Here is a 20,862-nt window from a genome sequence, read left to right as displayed (position 1 = left end):
AACTATATGCAGAAAGCCTAGCAGTTTGGACTTACCAACGAAAGGACCGGGCCGACCACACAACCCACCGGCACACGGTAGAGTTGTAGGACTGTGGACAGAGGTGTGATGGCTAGGCCATCACTAAAGGACAGAGGGGGGAGGGGCGAGGGTCCTGAGGGGGAGTGTAGGGGAAGGCATGAGCCCTCACCGACACTCCAGGCGGGCCGTTCTTTTTCAGTACCAGCACTATCCCAGGTGTAGAAAGAATTCGTTCTCCAGCCTAGGGTACGTTAGTACAGTGAAGGCACAGCACTAATGTACCGTCCTAAACTATAAAGAAACAGGATCCCAAGGCCTGCCTAACCTAGGCTAGGGCAACAAGTCCCCAGACCAGGGAAGGCAGGTGTAGTACAAGTCGCTAGGCCACAGGGAGGAAGGGTCGTAACCCTACCAGGTATGGACTAGGGGGAAGGGCAGAGCCCCCCCCCTCCCTTTGCCGGTCAGCAGAGACCAAAAGGAGAGTTCATTCACCTAATGGGGTAGCTGAGGGGCAAACGACTAGTACTCTGAGGTTCTGTCCCGAACTCAAAGCTCATGTACTATGGCTAAGAGTGGGGAAAGAAAATCCTAGCCTAACCTCACTTGAATACGATTCAAGGTAAGGAGGGCTAGGATGTAGCCTAGGCTACCTCAGAGGGAGGAGATTACCTTGGATAAGGTAACTGGGGAGGTGAGAAAGTATACAAGAGCCCTAGCGTTAGGTTATGGGCAAGGGAGTCGACTACCGAGATCATTGAAACCCCTTGTATACTTCCTAGAAGGAGAAAACCATGTGCAATGACTGAATCTTATATGTATAAATGCCTAATATCTTCATTTCATAAATTAACACTAGGATCACTTATTATATCATGCATGAAAGTAAACAAAAATGCCTAGGCTATCGAGCCTAGGGGCTAGGCTAGCAATCTAGCATACGAATTCGGCTACCTACACTCGCCGAAATTGAATACAGTCGGCATAATATAACTAATTCCTCGCAACAAAGACTAAACAACTAATGCTAATAATTAGTTATAAGACCGGGAAGGTTGTTCTGGCTAACTAAATAAAGCATGCGAAGCAAACCTCAGCGTCGGCGTCATGACGCCTCCGGTCAAGGCATAGCTCCGCCACAAAACATGGTATTTCAAGATAAAACGGCGTTACTTTACGGCAGAGCTGATTTATACAATACAAGAATATGGCACTCAACTTTCCAAAAGAAGGCGAGGCAGAAGATTGCGACATGATGATAATACAAGCTAATAACTGGGAAAAAGCACCTGGTCATAAACGCTACGTAAGAAGGAATGAGGAGGGCGTGCAACGGTGACGTCAACCAAGATGGCGGCCAAACATGGCGGCGGTTATAACGTCACAGAGTACCGTAACAGTAACGAAGGAGGAGAACTTAGTAACGGCTCCTCCCATAACTTGCCACACTTCCCCCTCGAAGCGTAAACGCTATGTGGGGTGCAGATAGCTATGTAGCGTGTCAAGCATACGTCCCGTTATTATACGATATCCTAAAGGGAAACCTTATGGGTACTGGCGCTAGAAGTTAGAATTCTGTGAAACCTTTAGTTTAATTCTCTGGGAATATCTACTGTAGTCATATATACCCTTAGGAAGCTACTGAAGGAACCTTCCATCAGGACGACATGCCTTGAACCCAAAAATAGTAACATCACAATGTTTAATGTAGAAAATATCTTCCTTCAATTATAACTTTAAGAGTTGTTTGTTAATAAAGTAGGGGAAAAAATCTTTGATCCCTCAATACAAGCAAGGAACGAAAACAAATACATACATGCTCCCTGTTAATTACAGTGCAGGAAGAAAGAGCAGCTCGAAAGCTGGTCTAGCCCAACAACCAAAGTTTAACAACAGAAGAGCCATTACTGGGTCTGGACATCTTTGTTTGAAATCAAGTTCACTTAAACTCTCCAAGTTGGACCCGCAAAAAAAAACTATCCTAAACAATATCTTCGATAGTTGAAAGGCAGAGAAAGCTATTAACAATAATCAGACAAAAGGTACTTCACCAAATTGTAGAATAAAGTAATATATCCACGAAAAGAATTCCCGAGGTGTTGACTCGATCAACGACAGAGAATTTCTGAAGATGTTGGGAATGGTTCTAATAACCTACGAGTGATGGCGCTCATGTATGACCACCTACTGTCATGGCGGCGATCGCCACGAATTTTGAATTTCTGTCGTGCCGCGTCGAAACGCGGGATTTAAGCTATATATATGTAACTACCAGGGAAGTTACATATTTAAAACTTACCATTTGGAATCCATGAAATCCAAAAATTAAACTTGAGTAAGACTTCACTAAATGCGTCCATCACTTTTTTGTAGTATGGCCTTCCTGGGATGAAATTATTCTTTAAATTGACTTTGACGACTGAAAGAAAATATCCATTTCAATCACATGAACTAAAATACCAATAATGCACTAATAATAATAACAATAAAAGAAAAATTTAATCGTAAAATTTATCATTTTGATACAAATTCTCTTCTCCGGGTTTGCCTGTGTAGGAGTCCAAACCCAGAGAACTAGCCCCTGAATGGAACCCCCATGGCCACTCCCTATCTCTTGGTCCTCAGAGTTTGAAGTTAACAGTGACCTCCATTAATATGACTAATTCGGAGATAATTTGTATTTTTTTCCAAACTAATACAAACCTGTAGCTATTTATATTGGATATTACTTTGGCGAAAGCTGGAAGGCAGCCATTAGATTTTCAGTGCGAGGTGGCAACCTTACCTAACCACTGATAGTGGGTAGGTAAGGGGTGGTTGGGGTGTAACCACACACTTTTATCTTTTCACGGTTCAATGAACCACATCACTTTTTGCTTGCAGGCAGGACTTACTGGGGGTCAGGTGATGGCGGGCCAATTTATATAAATAGCTACAGGTTTGTATTAGGGAAAAATACAAATTATCTCCGAATTTGTCATTTGTTCCCATACTAACAAAACCTTCAGCTATTTATATTGAATGACTCACTCTTAGGAGGGTGGCAAGTCCAACTACTGGCTTAGTCATTGACCCGGGTTTCTCTAGTACAGTATTAGACGGTAATCGAGGGAAACCTTGCACCTCGCATATCAATACAACTGAGTATGATAGCGGCCTGAGCAACTAGAGTAGTTGTGAGAGATATCATAAGAACATCTAGGTAAGAAGATGCTCCTAGTTAAAATAGGAGCCCTACACATAAAAAGATGTTTCTCAAGGCCTACCTCGCAGGAGGCGTTGGGGACGTGTACGAGTATATGAAAAACATACTTGGTTACACAAGGGCAGTGGTTATCAACTGCAGAGGTTGAGGTCAGCTTTGCAAAGGGACCCATGGCGCTGTTCCTAAAAGGAGAGGAAGATGATGAAAGTAAAAGAACCAGGCATACCTTCATTCATCCCAGTCTTACCCCAGGTAGCCAATGCCTTCAACCTTCTGCTATTTGTCCAACAAGGAGCCCGAGGTATCATTAAACCACTTATTGTGTCACCACCACAGGAGTGATAGAGAAAACGTATCGGGTCTTCTGTGGGTCACGTCTTGTAGGTAGGGTGAGGTGAAGCATAGACAGGTATCCACCCTACCAATGGCACGGTTTGTGTCATAAAGCAGCTGCTAGAAAAAGTTATGGACGGATTCTGCCCTAAAACATTCAGAGCTCTGGGCCACCTCTATGAGGAGGAAAGAGATTCTGTGACTGGTATAGGGCCTGCGTCCCCATCACGGACGAGATCCTTACAACCTCCTCTAGCCTTCCTAGGGGTAGTGAGGCTTGCTGAACCTAAGGAGCGAACTCCTTCAGTGCTTTCCTGAGGTATGGCCTCATTTTAATCACTGACATGAAAAAGAAAAGCAATGACGAGTATCTGAACCAGTGAGCTATACCCTTGGGGCTAGGTAATCACCCTTCTCGAGGTATGTCCACAAGTAATTACCTGCGTTACAGCCTTGATTACAAAGCGGCAGGTTCACAGTTGGAGGGCTTGAACCTGTGATTCAAGCTGCAGGAACAAAATATGATCTTACTTGGTTTCTCGCTGTGAGCGAGAGACGTTAAAGGAGACCCATAGGGTACGTCTCTCTTTGGTCGAGTGTCACACTGTGAAAGACCTGTCTTCGTGATCAGGGGAAGGTCTGCCGTTTAGAGCCACCCATCCCGCAGAAGGCTGTATTGCCCTGCTACGGGTAATAGGTTCAAACTCTATGGAGAGCAAAGATTGGAAGAGATGCTCGATGGATGAGCAAAGGTCTTCCGTTGCCTAAGCCTAAGAGCGTGATTCCCTTTGTTGGCAATTTTGGAGTGCATGACTAGAATAGCACTCTTGAGAAGGAAAAAACCCACTTCACTTGACTCTCACTATAGAGTATCTAGTCGTAAAGGAAGTCCGTAATGGGTTCTCCATAGCCGTAGACGTGCCACTGTATGAGACCTGTCTTTTCGGCAAGACAAGTCTTGCTTGGCGAGGCTAGACCGAAGCTCTAGTCGAGTCCCTTAATGAGACAAGACTAACTATAAGTCTGCACGGAAGTGGGGAGAAGCCATCTATTCCTTTCCCAAGAAAATTGCTCACAAAAGGGAATTGAACAAGAGACAGCAGTCCTTCTCCAGCAAAAAGATCAATGCTTGTCAGTGATATTCATTCCGCTTCCCAAAGGAAGACCTCTAAAACAGAGGCCGTAGGAGGAATACTCCTGCAGAAAAGAAAGAGTTTATAAAAACCCAAACCCGTGGACAGGATACCCCAAAGGTGAGACCACATAGGAGCAGGAAGTGTTTTCCAGCAAACAGGAAACCGACGAATCACTGTCATTCCCCCAGGCACTTTTCCGAAGAAAGAAGGTGCCTATTAGGGGATTGGGAGACAGTATCATTCGTGCTCTAATCATAGTCCTAGGGACATATGGTCCTATATGTGGTCTCCCCCCCCCCATTTTCTTTGATGCCTCTATAGGAAGCGTCAAATCCAGAAGAATGACGAGACCTACTCCTGGGAGATTCTCGTCAGGCAGTCTTTTAACTAGGACCGTTACTCGCTCAGGTCTTGTAGAGGACCAAGAGAAGGACGATCCCTAGTGCCGAGGGTTCTGGGTCCCAGCTAGTTCTTCAGAGATCGCACTCGACGGGGACTAATGTGGTTTTGTCGGACCTGTGGAAGTTTCAAAAGGGTAATGACACAGTCTATTAATATCCTTACAGGATATGACATTTGTGTCATTTCTTCGATTACTCGAAGTATAATCGATGTAAATGGAAGGAGAGGTCTCACAGGAGTTCGAGACTTTAAAATCAGTCAGTAGGCCGAGGTCTTACAGACGAGGGCCGATCCCATATAGGAGGCTAACTGGTTGATCGCAAAACCTTCCCTCGCATGACAAGGTTTAAAGGTTAACCTTGTCTCACAAGGAGAAACTTCTAACCAATGAAGCATAGCTATACAGTATTCTGGCATCCCCAGTCTTCCTATGAGATCGGATGTTCAAATCATGAGGAAGAAGATAAAGACATCTTACCATTTCCTAGAGGAAGATGGAAGATACAAGATAGTATCCTTGTAGCTAAGTCTGGACTCTCTTTCCATGGTGAAAAGACGTGAGCCGATTATTTCAAGCTCGTAAGAGGGGTTCTCTTATGAGAGAGGAATACATTCATTCCCAACCACTCTGGAGGAGCTCCAGTTACGGGAGAAAATCCTCGTCTGACTTCATGAACAAGCCTGACTTTCATGAAGTGTAGATAAAAGATACATCCCCGGAACGGAAGCAGATGGAGGTTGAATGTGTTACCACTAAGGTCCAAGGGCATAAGGCCACCGGAGATTCGGAGAACACAGATTTTCAATATCCTCTGTTATTTCTTTCATGTCACCCGTCTAAGGCCGACCCGAATCATAGCAAGTAATTTGCTATGGCTGTGGATTAGACAGCACTGAATTTCGTTCTCTAAGAGGAAGAGAATGGCGGTAACCTCAAGAGGTTGTGTCTCCCACTATAGGGGGAGAAAAACAGCTTCAAAGAATCTGCCTCCCTTATCACATTTGAAATCCGCTTTGCTTCAGAGACTGTCTAACTAGCGTAGTTCCTATTCAAGCAAACTTGGCCCGTGAGCAGCCCCGTAATAAACAGGACAACAGGGGGGAAGGTAGCAACCGAAGCAGCAACCTGGTTCCTGGGGCAATTTGTTCGCAAGCCTTCCTATAGTATGAACGAAGTGTACAAGATAACACGCAGGTTCAAGGGAGATGAATTCCTGTGAGTGTGCCGGATTCAATGCATAAACCTGGCCACTTTGAAGCGGATCCCTCTGATTCTGCCAAAGGCGAGAAAACCTTTGGGAACCCAAGATGCCCTGTTTGTGATACAAAAAAAAAAAAGTACCGAAAGAGCAAGGGGCACTGAGCCTTGCACTAGCGTATTATCCCCGTCGCCGAAGAAGGGTGTATTCTTGGGTTACTAGAAAGAACAAACCATAATTCCATCAACTCTACAAGGTCTAACAGAGTAGGGTAAGCTCAAGAGTGAGGAGAAACGACCTATGCCGTCTAGGAGAGAGCGCTCTCTTGAGCAGCTTCCTCTCAGGAAGTGGCTATCGAACTAGAGGCCTAGAATGGAGCAGGCTTATAGTGATCACTAGTCTCTGACTAGTGAACATCAGGTAGCAAAATGGTCAGCAAGCGAAAACGACAAGCTACCGTCGTGTAGGACAACGAATGACCAGCTGTTGAACATAAAAACAGCTGTCCTAATTCTTGTATGAAGATATGTGTTGTACGTCAAGGTAAATGAACTCTATAATCATGAGAATTCCACAAAACCTATAAGTCAGCATGTTGTAGCAAGATTGCATTTTGATAGCAAGGGGTAGTTAGTTGCCTTTGTACACTCGAGTAGACAAGGCTCTCACCTGAGAGAGTGTTAGCTGTGTATAGTGTACTTACGAACCTTTTGAAATAAAGTGAAAAAACTCATGTTCCGATGTCTCATTATGCGATAACATGGGACATATTGGTGTCAGGTGTAAAAATACGTCTGTTTGTGTATGCTGTGAGCAAAGTTTTTCTTTAAGCCGGTAAAATAAAAGTTCAAGATGCCTAGATACGCGAGAACTAACATAGCAGACACTGCTGCTGTGGGAGATGAAAACGGAGGAGCAGTGTATAGCGTTGCCGATGAAGAATATAAACAGGAAATTAGAATGCAAGAATTGGAAAATAAGTTAAATACCTTAGAACAGTTAATGAACAGATTCTTGTGGAACGAGAAGAGGAGCGGCACGCAACCACAGCATATCCGATGCACATGAGCGAAAGTTACCAGAACTCCAGGCAAATGTTAGGCCTTTAGATGATCAATGGCCTAACGAAGGGTTTCAATCTATTGAAGTGTTTTTGAGAGACTTTGAAGTAGCCACATATGGGTGGTTGGAAAGAGAAAAAGCTATTCAAGTACAGGGGGTCCTCGGGTTACGCCGGTCTCGACTTCCGCTGTTTTGTGGTTATGAACGCGCCCCCATAAAAATATAAAAAATAATATTAAGCGTCGTTCCGTCTTACAGCGTTAGCGTCGTTAGCGACATAAACAATTGCGAACTAGTTTCTAGCGCGCAACGGATGAATACACTTTGTGGTGGTTGCAGGCGAGGCAGACGGCGTCCCTCAGTTCTAGTTCTACGCCATTTTGGTTGTGTTTGCCTGTTCTCTCTCTCGTTCTTTGGAACTTTTTGCCTTTCGTTATGGCTCCTAAGCGTAAGGCAGATTCTTCTGATGGTAGTGCGTCTAAGAAAAGAAAGGCCATCACTATGGAAGTGAAACTAGATATTATTAAGCAGTTTAAAAATGGTGAAACGCCAATGAACATTGGCTGAGCGCTTGGCCTTAGTCGTTCAACCGTGGCTACTATTCTTAAGGACAAAGAGCGCATCGTTGAACATGTGAAAGGATCAGCTCGTATGAAATCAACAGTGATAACCAAGCAGCGTAGTGGTTTAATTATTGAAATTGAAAGATTATTAGTGCTTTGGTTGGATATGGAGTTTGATGATGTTACAGAGCTGCTGGAATCTCATGGAGAGGAGTTATCTGCTGGGGACTTTATACAACTGGAGAAGTAGATCATAGAGGAAGAAGAAACCCCCACCCCAGATCCTAAGGATTTCACAAGGCAAGGCTTGTTAAAAGGTTTAGCTGAGATACAGCAAGCATTGGCAACTTTTGAAGCTCAGGATCCTAACATGGACAGGTTCACTAGGGTTTCCAGAGGCACCATGGACTTACTGCAGTGTTACAAGGAGATCTTCGATGAGAAGAGGATCGTGTCTGTCCAGTCTAACCTAGAGCGGTATTTTAAGAAAGTAGAGAGACCTGCACCCTCTACATCAGCTGCCTCTACTACTCCAGATTTGCCAGCAACAGAGCCTCTACCCTCTACCTCAGCTGCCTCTATTGCTACAGAGCCTCTACTGTCTACCTCAGCTGCCTCTATTGCTACAGAGCCTCCACCCTCAACCTCAGCTGCCTCTATTGCTTCTCCAGCACCTTCTGTAGCTTCTGCCTCCCCTCAAGACTCACCTGCCCCAGCTTCTCCAGCACCTTCTGTAGCTTCTGCCCCAGCTTCTCCAGCACCTTCTGTAGGTTCTGCCTCACCTCCAGACTCACCTGCCCCAGCTTCTCCAGCACCTTCTGTAGGTTCTGCCTCACCTCCAGACTCACCTGCCCCAGCTTCTCCAGCATCTTCTGTCTCACTTCCAGAGAATCCTGACTCACCTGCCCCAGTTTCTCCAGCATCTTCTGCAGCTTCCTCTCCACAATAAACCTGTCTCTCCGTCCCTTGCAACATCCCTTCCAGTGAGCAAGCCAACCATAGGATTAAGGTAAGGAATTGTACTCTTTTTTTATTAATATTTACTTTAATTCATGTGGTAAGGAATTGTTATCTCTTTTTCTGGTACTGTTTTTATGTCATTTGATACATTTTATTATGGTACAATACTTTACAGTAAAATGCAGTACGTATAGAGTAATCTATTTATGGTGTTCCGACTTGCACTGAAATTCGGGTTACACTGCGTCTTAAGAACGGATCAACGTCGTAACCCAAGGACCCCCTGTAATTAGATTGCAGAAAGATGCTCCTGCAATGGAGGTAATGTGTTAGCCACAAGACAGTTTAGGAAGTTATACTGAAACAAAACGACATTTGATTGAGAAGTGTGCCTTACCTGATGCGAGAAGGGGGACATAAAGGAAAATTACAAACCCAAAATCCGGAAGGTGAATCCGTTTCTTAGTTTTGCAACTCTCATTTTTCGCGATTACAATTCGTTTGCTACCCGGAGTGCCAATCTCCCAAAAGGTGATAAAAAGGCGATTGCCCATAAACATATTCACAGATTAGTAAACCCATATTTATGTGGTTATTTGTTCGATGACAATCACTCGTTAGCAGAAGTAGTGAGCACGATACAAAACATTTTAGACAGTTTGCCAGAAGAAAAAATGACTGGGAATAACTGGCCCGATTCTGAGAAGTTGGCAGCCATGAGAGGCATTCGTCAACCCCCAAAGCGGGAGAGGGGAAAACGCAGTCAGTAGGTTAGAAGAGTCTTCAGAAGCTGGCAGTGTGAGGGAGAGGGGCACCGACGAGTGAAGTGCCCCACCCCAGGATCCCCCCACTGTTACACTTGTCAGGCCTACAGTCATCTATCTCGAGAGTGCCCAGCAAAAAACGCTGATGGCAGGCGGGCTATGGCACACTCACACCTCCCCCAGCCCAACATTCGAGGAAAAGGAAACATAGGAAGGGTGAGACGAGGGAGATCGATGGCCCCCCCGCATGACATCAGAAATAGCAGCCGAGGCAGCGCCGACGACGGACCTCCATCGGTACCCCCGACCTCACCCCCGCAGCATTAGGGAGCAGCAGCATTGCAGCTGAGGTCACTGGCCCGTGCCCCATATATCGTAATGGCTGGCTAGGAATGTTAGCAGTTAGGATTGACCTGCCAGATAAATCCATCGACACTTGAGCCAGTGTTTCACTGATTGAAAAAAGATTCTCCTCAAACCCACTACAGTCAGTGGCATCCCTCATCCTTGACACGCCAGGAGGAAATAAAATATGCATAAACCATACAACGATCGTCAACTTTAAGGTGAGATCTCTGAAGTTTACACATGATTTTTTTGTCTTGCCCACCTTCGGAATTCCAGGAATCGAGGCTATTTTAGTATTAGATTTCATTTCTAATAATCAAACATGCATTTTTTGGGGAAAAAATACAATACAGTGAACCCTCGTTTATCGCAGTAGATAGGTTCCAGACCCGACCGCGATAGGTGAAAATCCGCGAAGTAGTGACACCATATTTACCTATTTATTTAACATGTATATTCATACTTTTAAAACCTTCCCTTGTAGTAGTACTGTTAACAAACTACCCTTTAATGTACAGAACACTTAATGCATGTACTACAGTACCCTAAACTAAAACAGGCACAAATATTAAAGGCGACTTTATATCATGCGTTTCCTAAACACGCCAAAAAGGACGATAAAAAATGGCAACCAATGTTTTGTTTACGTTTATCTCTGATCATAATGAAGAAACAAACGCATTTACACATCTGTGTATAGGTTAGTTTTTGCATCGATTATATTGATTATTCAGTACAGTATGTTGATTTTGTTATTACCAATGTTTTACTTAATTTTTCTTAGGACTTCCAAATGAAATGTTTTTCTTTATGACGCCGCCTGAAACGACGGCGTCATAAAGTACGCTCAGTAAAACAAACGAAGGCATTTAACGCGCATGATGAAAGTGATAATTAATGATATTACAGTAAAAGCTTTTATAAAATATGTTATTACAAATATTATTTACCGTATCTATACAAAATCATACATACGTAGCAAAGCAGGAAAACAATTTGAGAGAGAGAGAGAGAGAGAGAGAGAGAGAGAGAGAGAGAGAGAGAGAGAGAGAGAGAGAGAGAGAGAGAGAGAGAGATTGTTTTACATACGTAAATGTAAATTTTAAACAAAAAAAAAAATAGCCCCATTTCATATAAAATAGATTACAAATATTTTACTTTATCACATTACAGTAGTCTGTATAATACTGTAAAGTTCAGTACAGTATGTTGTTGTTATAGTCGTGGCGATGAAATTCTCACGAAACAAAAACACGCCATTTGATTACAACAGCTGATTCATTCTCTCTCTCTCTCTCTCTCTCTCTCTCTCTCTCTCTCTCTCTCTCTCTCTCTCTCTCTCTCTCTCTCTCTCTCTCTCTCTCTTCGTGTTATACAATACTTACATTTAGATGAAGAAACTAAAATTAGTTTTCTTAGTGTCAATTAAATACGAAACGAAAAAATTATGCCGAGTCTACATCCATTTCAATCATAGCTTAAAAATACGGCATCCGATTTCATCAGCAAACCACTATTTTTTGGGAAACATCATCTTATTCTAGAAAATTGCTACTCTTTAAATAGTTAATTGCACGTTAAGAAAGCGTGTACTTTTGTTTTTAAATTTCGGGTGTGTTTTAAAAATCGAGTATTGTTGACTTCTTTTTGTTTTACTTTTGGCTGTGATTAGATCAGCTGACATCTAGCTGCCGCTCGAGAGTGTACGAATACACTAACAAAGTATCGTTTATACAATTTCTTAACTTATTCAAACCGTCTACAGTATATAGTTGATATTACATAAGCACCAATGTGTTATAACCTATCAAATTTTTTTGTTTATTACATTTAAACCCCCCTCTATCTCTCTCTCTCTCTCTCTCTCTCTCTCTCTACCTCTCTCTCTCTCTCTACCTCTCTCTCTCTCTCTCTCTGTGGGCTACTTTTCACTACCTCCCATTCCTTACCTCTCTCTATCTCTCTAACAAATGATATCTTTGTTGCTCCTCAAAGTTTCATTTATATTGAAAATCAATCATGATTCAATTTTCCTTACTTTCTCCAATCTCGCACCATCGGTCACATCGCGGTATTTTCGAAATTTCCGGAAAATCCGCGATATATGTATATACATGGGTTATGAAAAAAATCCGCGAAGTGGTGAATCCGCGATGGTCGAACCGCGAAGTAGCGAGGGCTCACTGTACCAGTAAAAGCAGAAAGGTGTATCTTGTCGATAGAAAGTCATGAGAGAGTAAATGCTTGTGCGAGCATGAAGAGACATTTAAGTAAGGTAACAGCTGTACCTGAGAGAGGAGAAGTGTTGTCTCCCCACACACTTACGAGCATATCAGTGACCCCGTGTCGCCCTCTTCCGGAAGGAACCAAGGTCGTTGTTAAACCTCTTGACAATTGGGCGCATGTAATTTTAGAGGACTTATCGAAAATAAAAGAGAACAGCTGATATAACGATAGATAAATTTTCAAATAAAAGTTGTTAGGAAGTGATTCTGTGTGTGAATTAGAGTTATGCGAAATTGCTAATAATGGGATGTTGGGAGCCACAAATCCAGCCCGCACAGACAAACGCACTCAGAATTTGATTATGCAAGCGCGGAAACTATGTCCGTCAGAATATCAACCCGTAGTTAGACATTATCAATAATTATTCCGAAGTAATTGCAACTGGAGATGAGCCACCCGTGAGGATTGATCGATTTCCCTTTAGAATTGAAACCGGGCAGGCAGAGCCGATTAAGTCAAGTCCTTATAAGGTACCTATTCATTTCCAGGGAGAGACAGAAAGGGAAATTAGTAAATTAAGGGAACAAGGGATAATCGAGGAGAGCGAGTCCCCCTGGGCTTCTCCAATTGTAGCTGTTAGGAAAAAGGATGGCTCTGTAAGATTGTGTATCCAACCCTGCCCCAGTAAAGTAGCGGCTATTAGAGATTTCCCCTAGCCAAGTAACCCTAAGGAAGTAGCTGGGGTCCTTGGGCTCGCTGGGTATTACCGTATATTCATAAGAGGTTTTGGAGAGATAGCAAGACCTTTAGAAACAAAAAGTAATAAATTGGTGAGTGGAAAAAGAAAGGGCCTTTAACCATTTAAAAGCTGCCCTAACTAGCAATGACTTACTCGCATACCCTAGATTTGATCGCCTTTTTTTAATGACAACAGATGCGAGTAGCGTAGCTATTGGTGGCGTAGTTTCCCAACGAGATAAAAGTAAAGAGCAACCCATTCTTTTTGCTTCCAGGGCATTAAAAGGGGCAGAAAAGAATTATAGTACATTCGATCGAGAGGCTTTGGCTATTGTTTGGGTTCTAGAGAGGCATTGGTTCTTTTTATTAGGTCAGTCAATTGAGTTGCAAAGTGATCATTGCCCCTTACGTGATTTGTATTATAAAAATGATTTGACATCTCAACAAGCGAGATGGATTGAAAGATTGTTAGAGTTCAATATAAAGGGTTTTCACCACATAGAAGGTACGGCTAACAAGGTAGCTGATGCTCTCTCTAGAGGTGCAGTAATAGGAGTAACAACTAGGCACAAAAGAGGAACGAAGAACGTAACCAAAATATTGAAGACCCCGATCAAACTAGAGAAAATAGAGAACGGGATGTGAATTCACCTGAGGAGCACTCAGAAGACGGGATGAGAGAGAGAGAGAGAGAGATATAAGCGGTGAAGGTGAATATATGTCGGTAGCCGAGGACATGACTGGGGGTGTCCAAAATAAATGCCCTGATGATGCGGGTGTGATTGACTTGGGAGGTTGGGACATAAAAGAAGTCCGAGAGGGACAGAAAAAAGAGGAATGGATGGAAAGAGTGCGAGCAGTGATTAAAGGGGAATCGGAGAGTTATCCTTCATTTCTGAATGTGCCTCGTGAGAATTCTTTATAGAAAATGATATCTTATATTGTGCTTACAAGAAGAGGAGAGAGGAATTTTGTGCACAGGTAGTTCTTCTTCCCTCTTTAATTAATCGAGCCATCCACACTGTACATGCAAGTCCGTATGCAGGGCATTTAGGGATTGATAGAACATTAAGGAGAGCATGTGAATCCTTCTTTTGGTTAGGAATGAAAAAGTCTATAGAGAATTATATAAAAGGTTGTCATGTTTGTAGCTGTTTCAAAGAACATAAAAACACTGTACCAGAAGCCAGAAAGTGGACTGTGATTCCTATTAAATTTTATAGAGTGCATATGGATGTGGTAGGACTATTTCCTACTGGTTTAACACAACATAAGTATATACAGTACAGTATGTGTATTTGTGGATGCATTTACTCGATACACTCATACTTACGCAACGTTGGATAAATCAGTGAATTCATTAGCCCAGGCACTGTGCTCTTTCATTATCAGGTTTGGTTGCCCGAAAATTGTGATAAGTGATAATATAGGCCTTCAGCTAATGGCTTAGTGGAATCGCATAATAGGGAAGTAGTCTGAATTTTGCATTACTTAGTGGCTGATGACCCCCTTGATTGGCACAGCATGCTTCCTACAGCTGAGCTAGTTTTGAACATTGCATATAATGCTTCGCTAAGGGACACGCCTTTCTTTTTAGTGTATGGACAAGATCCTGTGCTACCATATACGGTCCTCATTAATTCGCAACAATTGCCAAATTATTCAACTGAGCAATACCAAGTATATTTATTAAATCTTTTGAGGAGAGTAATGAACACAAATGAAAGGTTTTTGAGAAGAGCTAATGAAAAACACAGCTCAAAGTATGATGGTCGGTTCAAAACCGCACCGGTAACAGTATTTGTCGGCGATCGTGTGTATTTGAAACAATTACAACCTAGGAAACACAAACTGGAGCCAGCGTATTTGGGTCCGTACCACATAAAAATGGTTAAATCTACCACAGTTGTGTTACAAAGTATTATTAATGGTGCAGTGTCTGAACATTGTCAAGCACACATACATGTGGTGCCTGAAGAGGTAGTTTTCAAAAGTGTCACTCAGAGTGTTTCTCCTTACCCTTGCATACGTGACATTCCTAGAGTTGATGAGTAGAATTTTTTTTTCCCTCTGCTGTTGTTGTTTGAACAGACCTCATTTCCTCTTTTGACGTGTTTTAAATAAAACTTGATTATAGCAATATGTTCTTATATTGATGCTTAACGTATACGTAAAGTGTTGTGGTAATTTTGCTGAGTGTGGCAATATGTATGACAAACTGTTTAGTGAACCTAAAAACAATCAGAGGTTAAATGGGTCAGGTGAGATCCGTCAGGCGGATGCTGTATTATTCATGTATGTATATGATTCCTGGTTGCTGGAGCAGTTCCTGAATGGCAAGTGGCTGCGGGATTAAAGTTCAGCCTTGAGGATAGGCAGTGTTAGAGAATGTGTAGATGTGAATACTGTACCTTATACTTAATGTTAAAAGAGAAGGGCGGGAAGATGAATGATTTTCTCGGGAAAATGGCTAGTGGCCACCGGTTGATAGTTGCAAGTGCAGGTGTAGTAGTGATTTTAAATAAATGGTGAAACGGTGGTAGTGAGTTGTGTTGCAAAATTGTGCCGTAAACCCGGACAAGTAAAATCGAGGGATGAAGGAATATCTATTCATACCCCAGTCCCGCCCAAAAAGCCTGTATTGCCCGCAACCAAATGGAGGTTATTGGTGAGGTTGTGTAAGACTGATGTTGATATGATTTTTTTTTTTCACTTTGGGTATTCTGTATTTTAGTTACAGAGGTCTTAAGAAAAAATGAGTGGAATTATTTATATTGTATTGTGTACATTTTTACATGCAATATTTCATTTTTTATTTTTTTTTTTTGTGAAAGATGTGTTATTTTTTGGGGTGATTTCCATATATATATTTTATGTTGCATTTCTGTTTAGTACATGCCATGCCTATTCAGGGTCAGAATGTCTTCCATATATCATAGACTAGTAAGGGCGAGTGCGCACCTCCTCCCGGAGTAAGGAGCTTGGGAGGGGAGTAATGTCCTAATTTTTGTATGAAGATATGTGTTGTACGTCAAGGTAAATGAACTCTATAGTCACGAGAATTCCATAAAACCTATAACTCAGCATGTTGTTGTAGCAAGATTGAATTTTGATAGCGAGGGGTAATTAGTTGCCTTTGTGCACTAGAGTAGACAAGGCTCTCACCTGAGAGAGTATTAGCTGTGTATAGTGTACTTACGAACCTTTTGTAAAAAAGTGAAAAAACCCATGTTCCGATGTCTCATTACAGTATCCGTCAACATGGGACACAGCGAACGGTGCTATTGATATGCAACCGGGGATCGTCTAGCCGTTGAAAATCGGCAACTGGTAGCTGATAAATTGGAGATCTGGAAAATCCAAGATCTACCAAATTGGTCGGGATCGTTTCGCTTGAGACTGTTCTCATGATCATGAGAGCCTCGTTATAGGTCTTGAAACGCCTCGTGTGATCTCGTGAGAGTCCAGTTCACGAGCGTGAGCGTCTCACACCTGACTGTCTCGCACAAGAGTGGGAGAATCTTGCAAGGGAGCGAGAGCATCTTGCTCCTGAGCATGACTGCCATGAGCGCCTTGCAAAAGAGCTTCTTGCTTATGAGTGCGAGCATCTCCCACAAGAGCATGAGCTTCTCGTATGAGAGCGTCAGCGTCACACCTAAGAGTGCGAGCGTCCTGCACGAGTCTCGCTCGAGAGTGCAAGTTTCTCGCCCGAAAGTGTGAGCATTTCGCTTAAGAGCGTCCTGCACGAAAGCAAGAGCTTTTCGCTCGTGAACGTGAGCATCTGGTTCATGATTGTGATCGTGAGCTAGACGCTCCCGATCGTAAGCGTCAAGAGCTTATGCGAGACTAGATTGTGATCATAAGCATCTAGCTCGTGATCGTGAGAATGTATGATCGTGAGCTTCTAGCTTATAATCGTGAGCATTTAATTCATAATCATGAGCGTCAGCTCGTATTTAGTCAGGCTTGTGCCGTTATCGTGAGCGTCTTGCTCATGCTCGCAATAGCTAGCGTCTTGTCCATGATAGTAAGCTTCTATCTTGTGATTGTGAGCTTATATCTCTTGATATGAGCTTCTAGTTCTCGATCGAGAGCGTCTAGCCTGGGATACAGGCTCATCGCTCATGATCACAAGAGTGTAGCTCGTGATCTTTACCACAAGATGCTCGTGACCATGATTGCAATCACAAGCGTCTCAATCGCGACTGCGGGCTTGTAACTTACAATCCCGAGCGTAAGCTCAGTCATAAGCGTCTATGACGTGATCACAAGTGTCTAGCATTTAATCGTGGCCACAAGACGCTTGTGATCGCAGTCACGAGCGTCGTGCTTGAGCATGTAACTAACGAGCGTGAGCATCCAGGTAGTGACCACGAGTGTTTATCTCGTGATTGCAACCACAAGACACTAGAGATCACGGTCACGAGCATCGTGCTCGCGATTATGAGTGTATATCCCATGCTCATGAGCGTGAGCATCTTGCTCGCGATCACGTGAATGTTATTAAGGGTTGTAGAAACTGGCTTCACAATCATGGTCACGAGTGTCTCGCTCGCGACCGTGACCATGTAAATCACGCTCGTGAGCGAGATCGCTCTAACGATAAGGGGTTTTTGAGTAGAAACCTTATTTTTTTAATGTTAGGAAAAATATGAATGATTGTACTTTCATATAAGTCATTTTTAATGTATTTAATTAGCCTCAAGCCCCTAATAATGTTTAATTCTGTTTTTGTTTCATTAAACAGGTGGCTGGCAGTGTGCCCTACTCCCTCTAGGGCTTGGAGATATTAACTAGAATTGCAATCAAGTAGAGAAGCACTCTACAGACATTTGACTGTTCTTATGGGCAGAAATTTCCAAGTGTGAGGGGATTTGACAAAACTGTTGTGAATTAGCCCAGACAGTGGACAGCAGGGACAAATCTATATCAGACATGCTCTTGTATCCTGTTAAGGCGGAAAACTGTTGGAGTGACATGAACATTCCTCTACCTTATAAACACTGTGAATATGCTATAGTGATCCAGCAATGAATAGGTTCTAAACAATGATGTAGTGAAACAATTTAGACATTTCTCAATGATGTTTACTGAACTACTACTCATCAAGTTGACCTAGTTTGCAGCATAAAGTGTGAGTAACATTCTTGATGTTAAAGAAGTGGCTTTACTGCTATCTATATAAAATCACAAGATTCTTCACTCATACACCTGGTATGGCAACTACGTAATTGAAATTTAGCCATCAAGGCAGAGAGGGGTACCTTTTCATTTGCTCTCACTATTGTGTTACAATAATTTCATAACTATCTTTGAAGCACCCTTGACAAAATATGAAGAATAAGATATAGAACCCCTATAGAACTGTGGAATTAATTGTACCATAGGTGTTCATTCAGCTTTGTATTTTGAATATGTTTTAGTCCATTAATTTCACTCGAAATACCTTAAGCATAACCTGAATTATCATATTACAGTACAGTATTGTATTTCTTTTTCACTCAAGAATGAAATAAACTTTTTTTTATCTTTTATCTTATAAACTCGAAGTGTTTTCTTCCCCTGTAGATGTCCCCTTCTCAGCTACTAATTTAGTTTTTATTTACTTAGTATCTTTGTTTTTTCCTTTTTTTTTTGGTTTCCTCTACTAATGTTTAGTGCTTAAATAACCTGAAATCAGCTTACCTGCAAATAATATTAAGCAACTACAGTTCTAGCTGGGTTCTCTTGCCCAGTATAAAATCAAGGGGTGGTGCCCAGTGCCCAGTTCTCTTGACCTGTTACCCAGATTTTTGGGTATTCCACCGTTTTACCATTTTGTGTAGTGAATGTTGGAGTGTGGTCGGCATTCGGGCATTAGGCAGTCTACGTCTTACATCTGGCCACAGTCCCCAAACCACTACATAAGTTTTGGTGCCCAGGCCTGGAAAACACCTACCTTTAGATATGGCACCGTCATCGACCAAGAGTCGAAAGGCTAAGAGGAGGCTTAGTGGAATGTGGAGAGTCTCGTCACGAGTGTGAGTGACCTGGCAAATCAGCTGAAGTCCCTCACACTTCAGGTGGCAGCAATGAAGAGCGTGGAGCTGTCACCAACATGCCACATTGCCACTGGAGTCACAAACACAGTGACCACCAGCGCTCCTTCTACGTCCCCGTCTAAGCCAAACGTCAATGGTCTGGCCATTCATGTAAGTAAAGAGGGGCCAGTGATTGGAGGTCTCCAGTCCCCTCCAGGGTTCTCACCGTTTCTTCCCCTGTACCAGGCTTCTGGGAGTCTTCTGTTCGGAGTGGACCTCTTAGCTCCTTGCCTGTTCTGCCAACTAATCCCTTTAGTCTGCCAGAGACTTCAGCCAGTGGTCTAGGGGAGCAGTTCTTGGATAAAACAGTTGAAACCAGTAGGCCAGAGGAGGATCCGGCAGCTAAAGCTGAGACAGTCCCAGCTGAGACAGGGGCCATACCAAAGCACAGGCGCCAGACTAGGGACACAACCAGACCAGCCATACCGGAAATGACAACGTTGTCCTAGGAGTCAACCAGTAAAGATTCTGGTAGTGAGACTTCTGGGGACAGTTCCAGCTCTCGTTCCAATGTCAGTTCAGCCAACACTGTCTCCATCGATCATGTTTGTTCCCTCCAGTCAGATCACCTTCTGTCTGACCTGCTCAAGGCCATCGATTCCAGGAAGAGCCCCAAGCCTGGGATCTTCCAGCTAGAAACTGTCCAGTTTTGAGGGATTTTGAGGCCTACTGTGATAGTAGGTATACCGCAGGAAGCTCTGGCCGGCCAATGGACTGCTGAGCTAGGAAGGTTCCTAAAGGGGGAAATCAAGGAGGCGTACTCGGCAATAGACGGTCTCGAGATCGCATACCCCGACATGAAGGAATGCCTCCTCGACTGGTGCCGAGAAACCCGAGAGAAGCATGATGCCGGTAGGAAGGCCCGGTTCAGCAGAACCACCTGTGGAGAGGTCTAACTGCTGAAGATCTATGCCGTGTGGTTGGCCTCCCAGTACAGGTCGGCCTATCCTCGGTGTAGCTTGGACCGGAGAGAGCTGAGGAGAAAGCTCCTCAGAATATTTCCGAGCAAAGCTGTGAGTTGGCTGGAACAGTCTCCGCTGGCCATCAGGCCACTTGGCAGGATGTCCTACACCTGTTGAGTGTTCTCGATGAGGCATCCTACCAGCGAAGCCAGAAGACAGAGGACTTGGCCATCAGTCATGTGGGACAGTCATGGCACGGCTCGTATACTGACAGGGTTGCCATGACTGGCCCCAGCCGTTCATCTGCACCTCGACCTGTCCCAAAACCTGCACCTCTGAATGTGCGCCTGCCATCATCTCGCACCCTGGATAGTTCTCCTCTGTTCCAGAGGAGGTGCTTGGTGCAGGAAACCAGGTCACCTTGTGGATGAGTGTCGCAGATGCCTCAATCTGTGCCTACGCTGTGGTTTGGTCAACCATCATGTTGCACAGTGTGGGCAACAGGCACCACCAATGCACAGATCATCTGTCCAGAAGACAGTTAATGCCCAAAGCCCAGGGAGGGAGACCACCTCCATCCAGAATCCTTTAAGATGGAGAGCAGTACCTGTGAATGCTACTCTGACCCGTCGTCCTACTCTGGATCAACCAGTAGCAGGGAGAGCCGAAAAGGGAGCGAGTCCAGTGCCTCTTCCCGGACTGTTGAGAGGAAGAAGAAGAAGAAGAGCAGGAAATCAAAGCCCAGGAAGTCATCAAGCACCGAGGAGTATCATAGGGCGTTGAACACTAGACCTTCAGTGTAGAAGATGGGGCTACATCAAAGGTGGGTGTGAGTGCTAGGAAACATGATCCTAGTATTCCGGTGGCAGCCTCAAAAATCTCAATTTCCAAGGTTACCCCTCAACCTAAAAAGGTCATTGTGCATC

The 20,862-nt window shown here is 43.5% G+C and overlaps 1 protein-coding gene across 4 annotated transcripts in view; it reads right to left on the bottom strand.

Annotated features, from left to right (window-relative positions):
- Positions 1 to 20,862, bottom strand: part of LOC137645735 (ribonuclease P protein subunit p40-like) — a 677,401-nt gene that overhangs the window by 192,779 nt on the left and 463,760 nt on the right. For 3 of the 4 annotated variants that reach the window (XM_068378623.1, XM_068378624.1, XM_068378625.1), the window contains exon 5: positions 2,318 to 2,437. The exons of the other annotated variant lie outside the window; for it this stretch is intronic. In XM_068378623.1, the coding sequence (XP_068234724.1) occupies positions 2,318 to 2,437 (120 nt within the window). The remainder of the gene's footprint in view (positions 1 to 2,317; positions 2,438 to 20,862) is intronic. 4 annotated transcript variants of the gene reach the window in all.

The sequence above is a fragment of the Palaemon carinicauda genome, chromosome 8, assembly GCF_036898095.1.
Source record: "Palaemon carinicauda isolate YSFRI2023 chromosome 8, ASM3689809v2, whole genome shotgun sequence".
Lineage (NCBI taxonomy): Eukaryota > Metazoa > Arthropoda > Malacostraca > Decapoda > Palaemonidae > Palaemon > Palaemon carinicauda.
The sequence above is the reverse complement of the archived record's forward strand: the minus strand, read 5'-3'. Positions and strand labels throughout refer to the sequence as shown.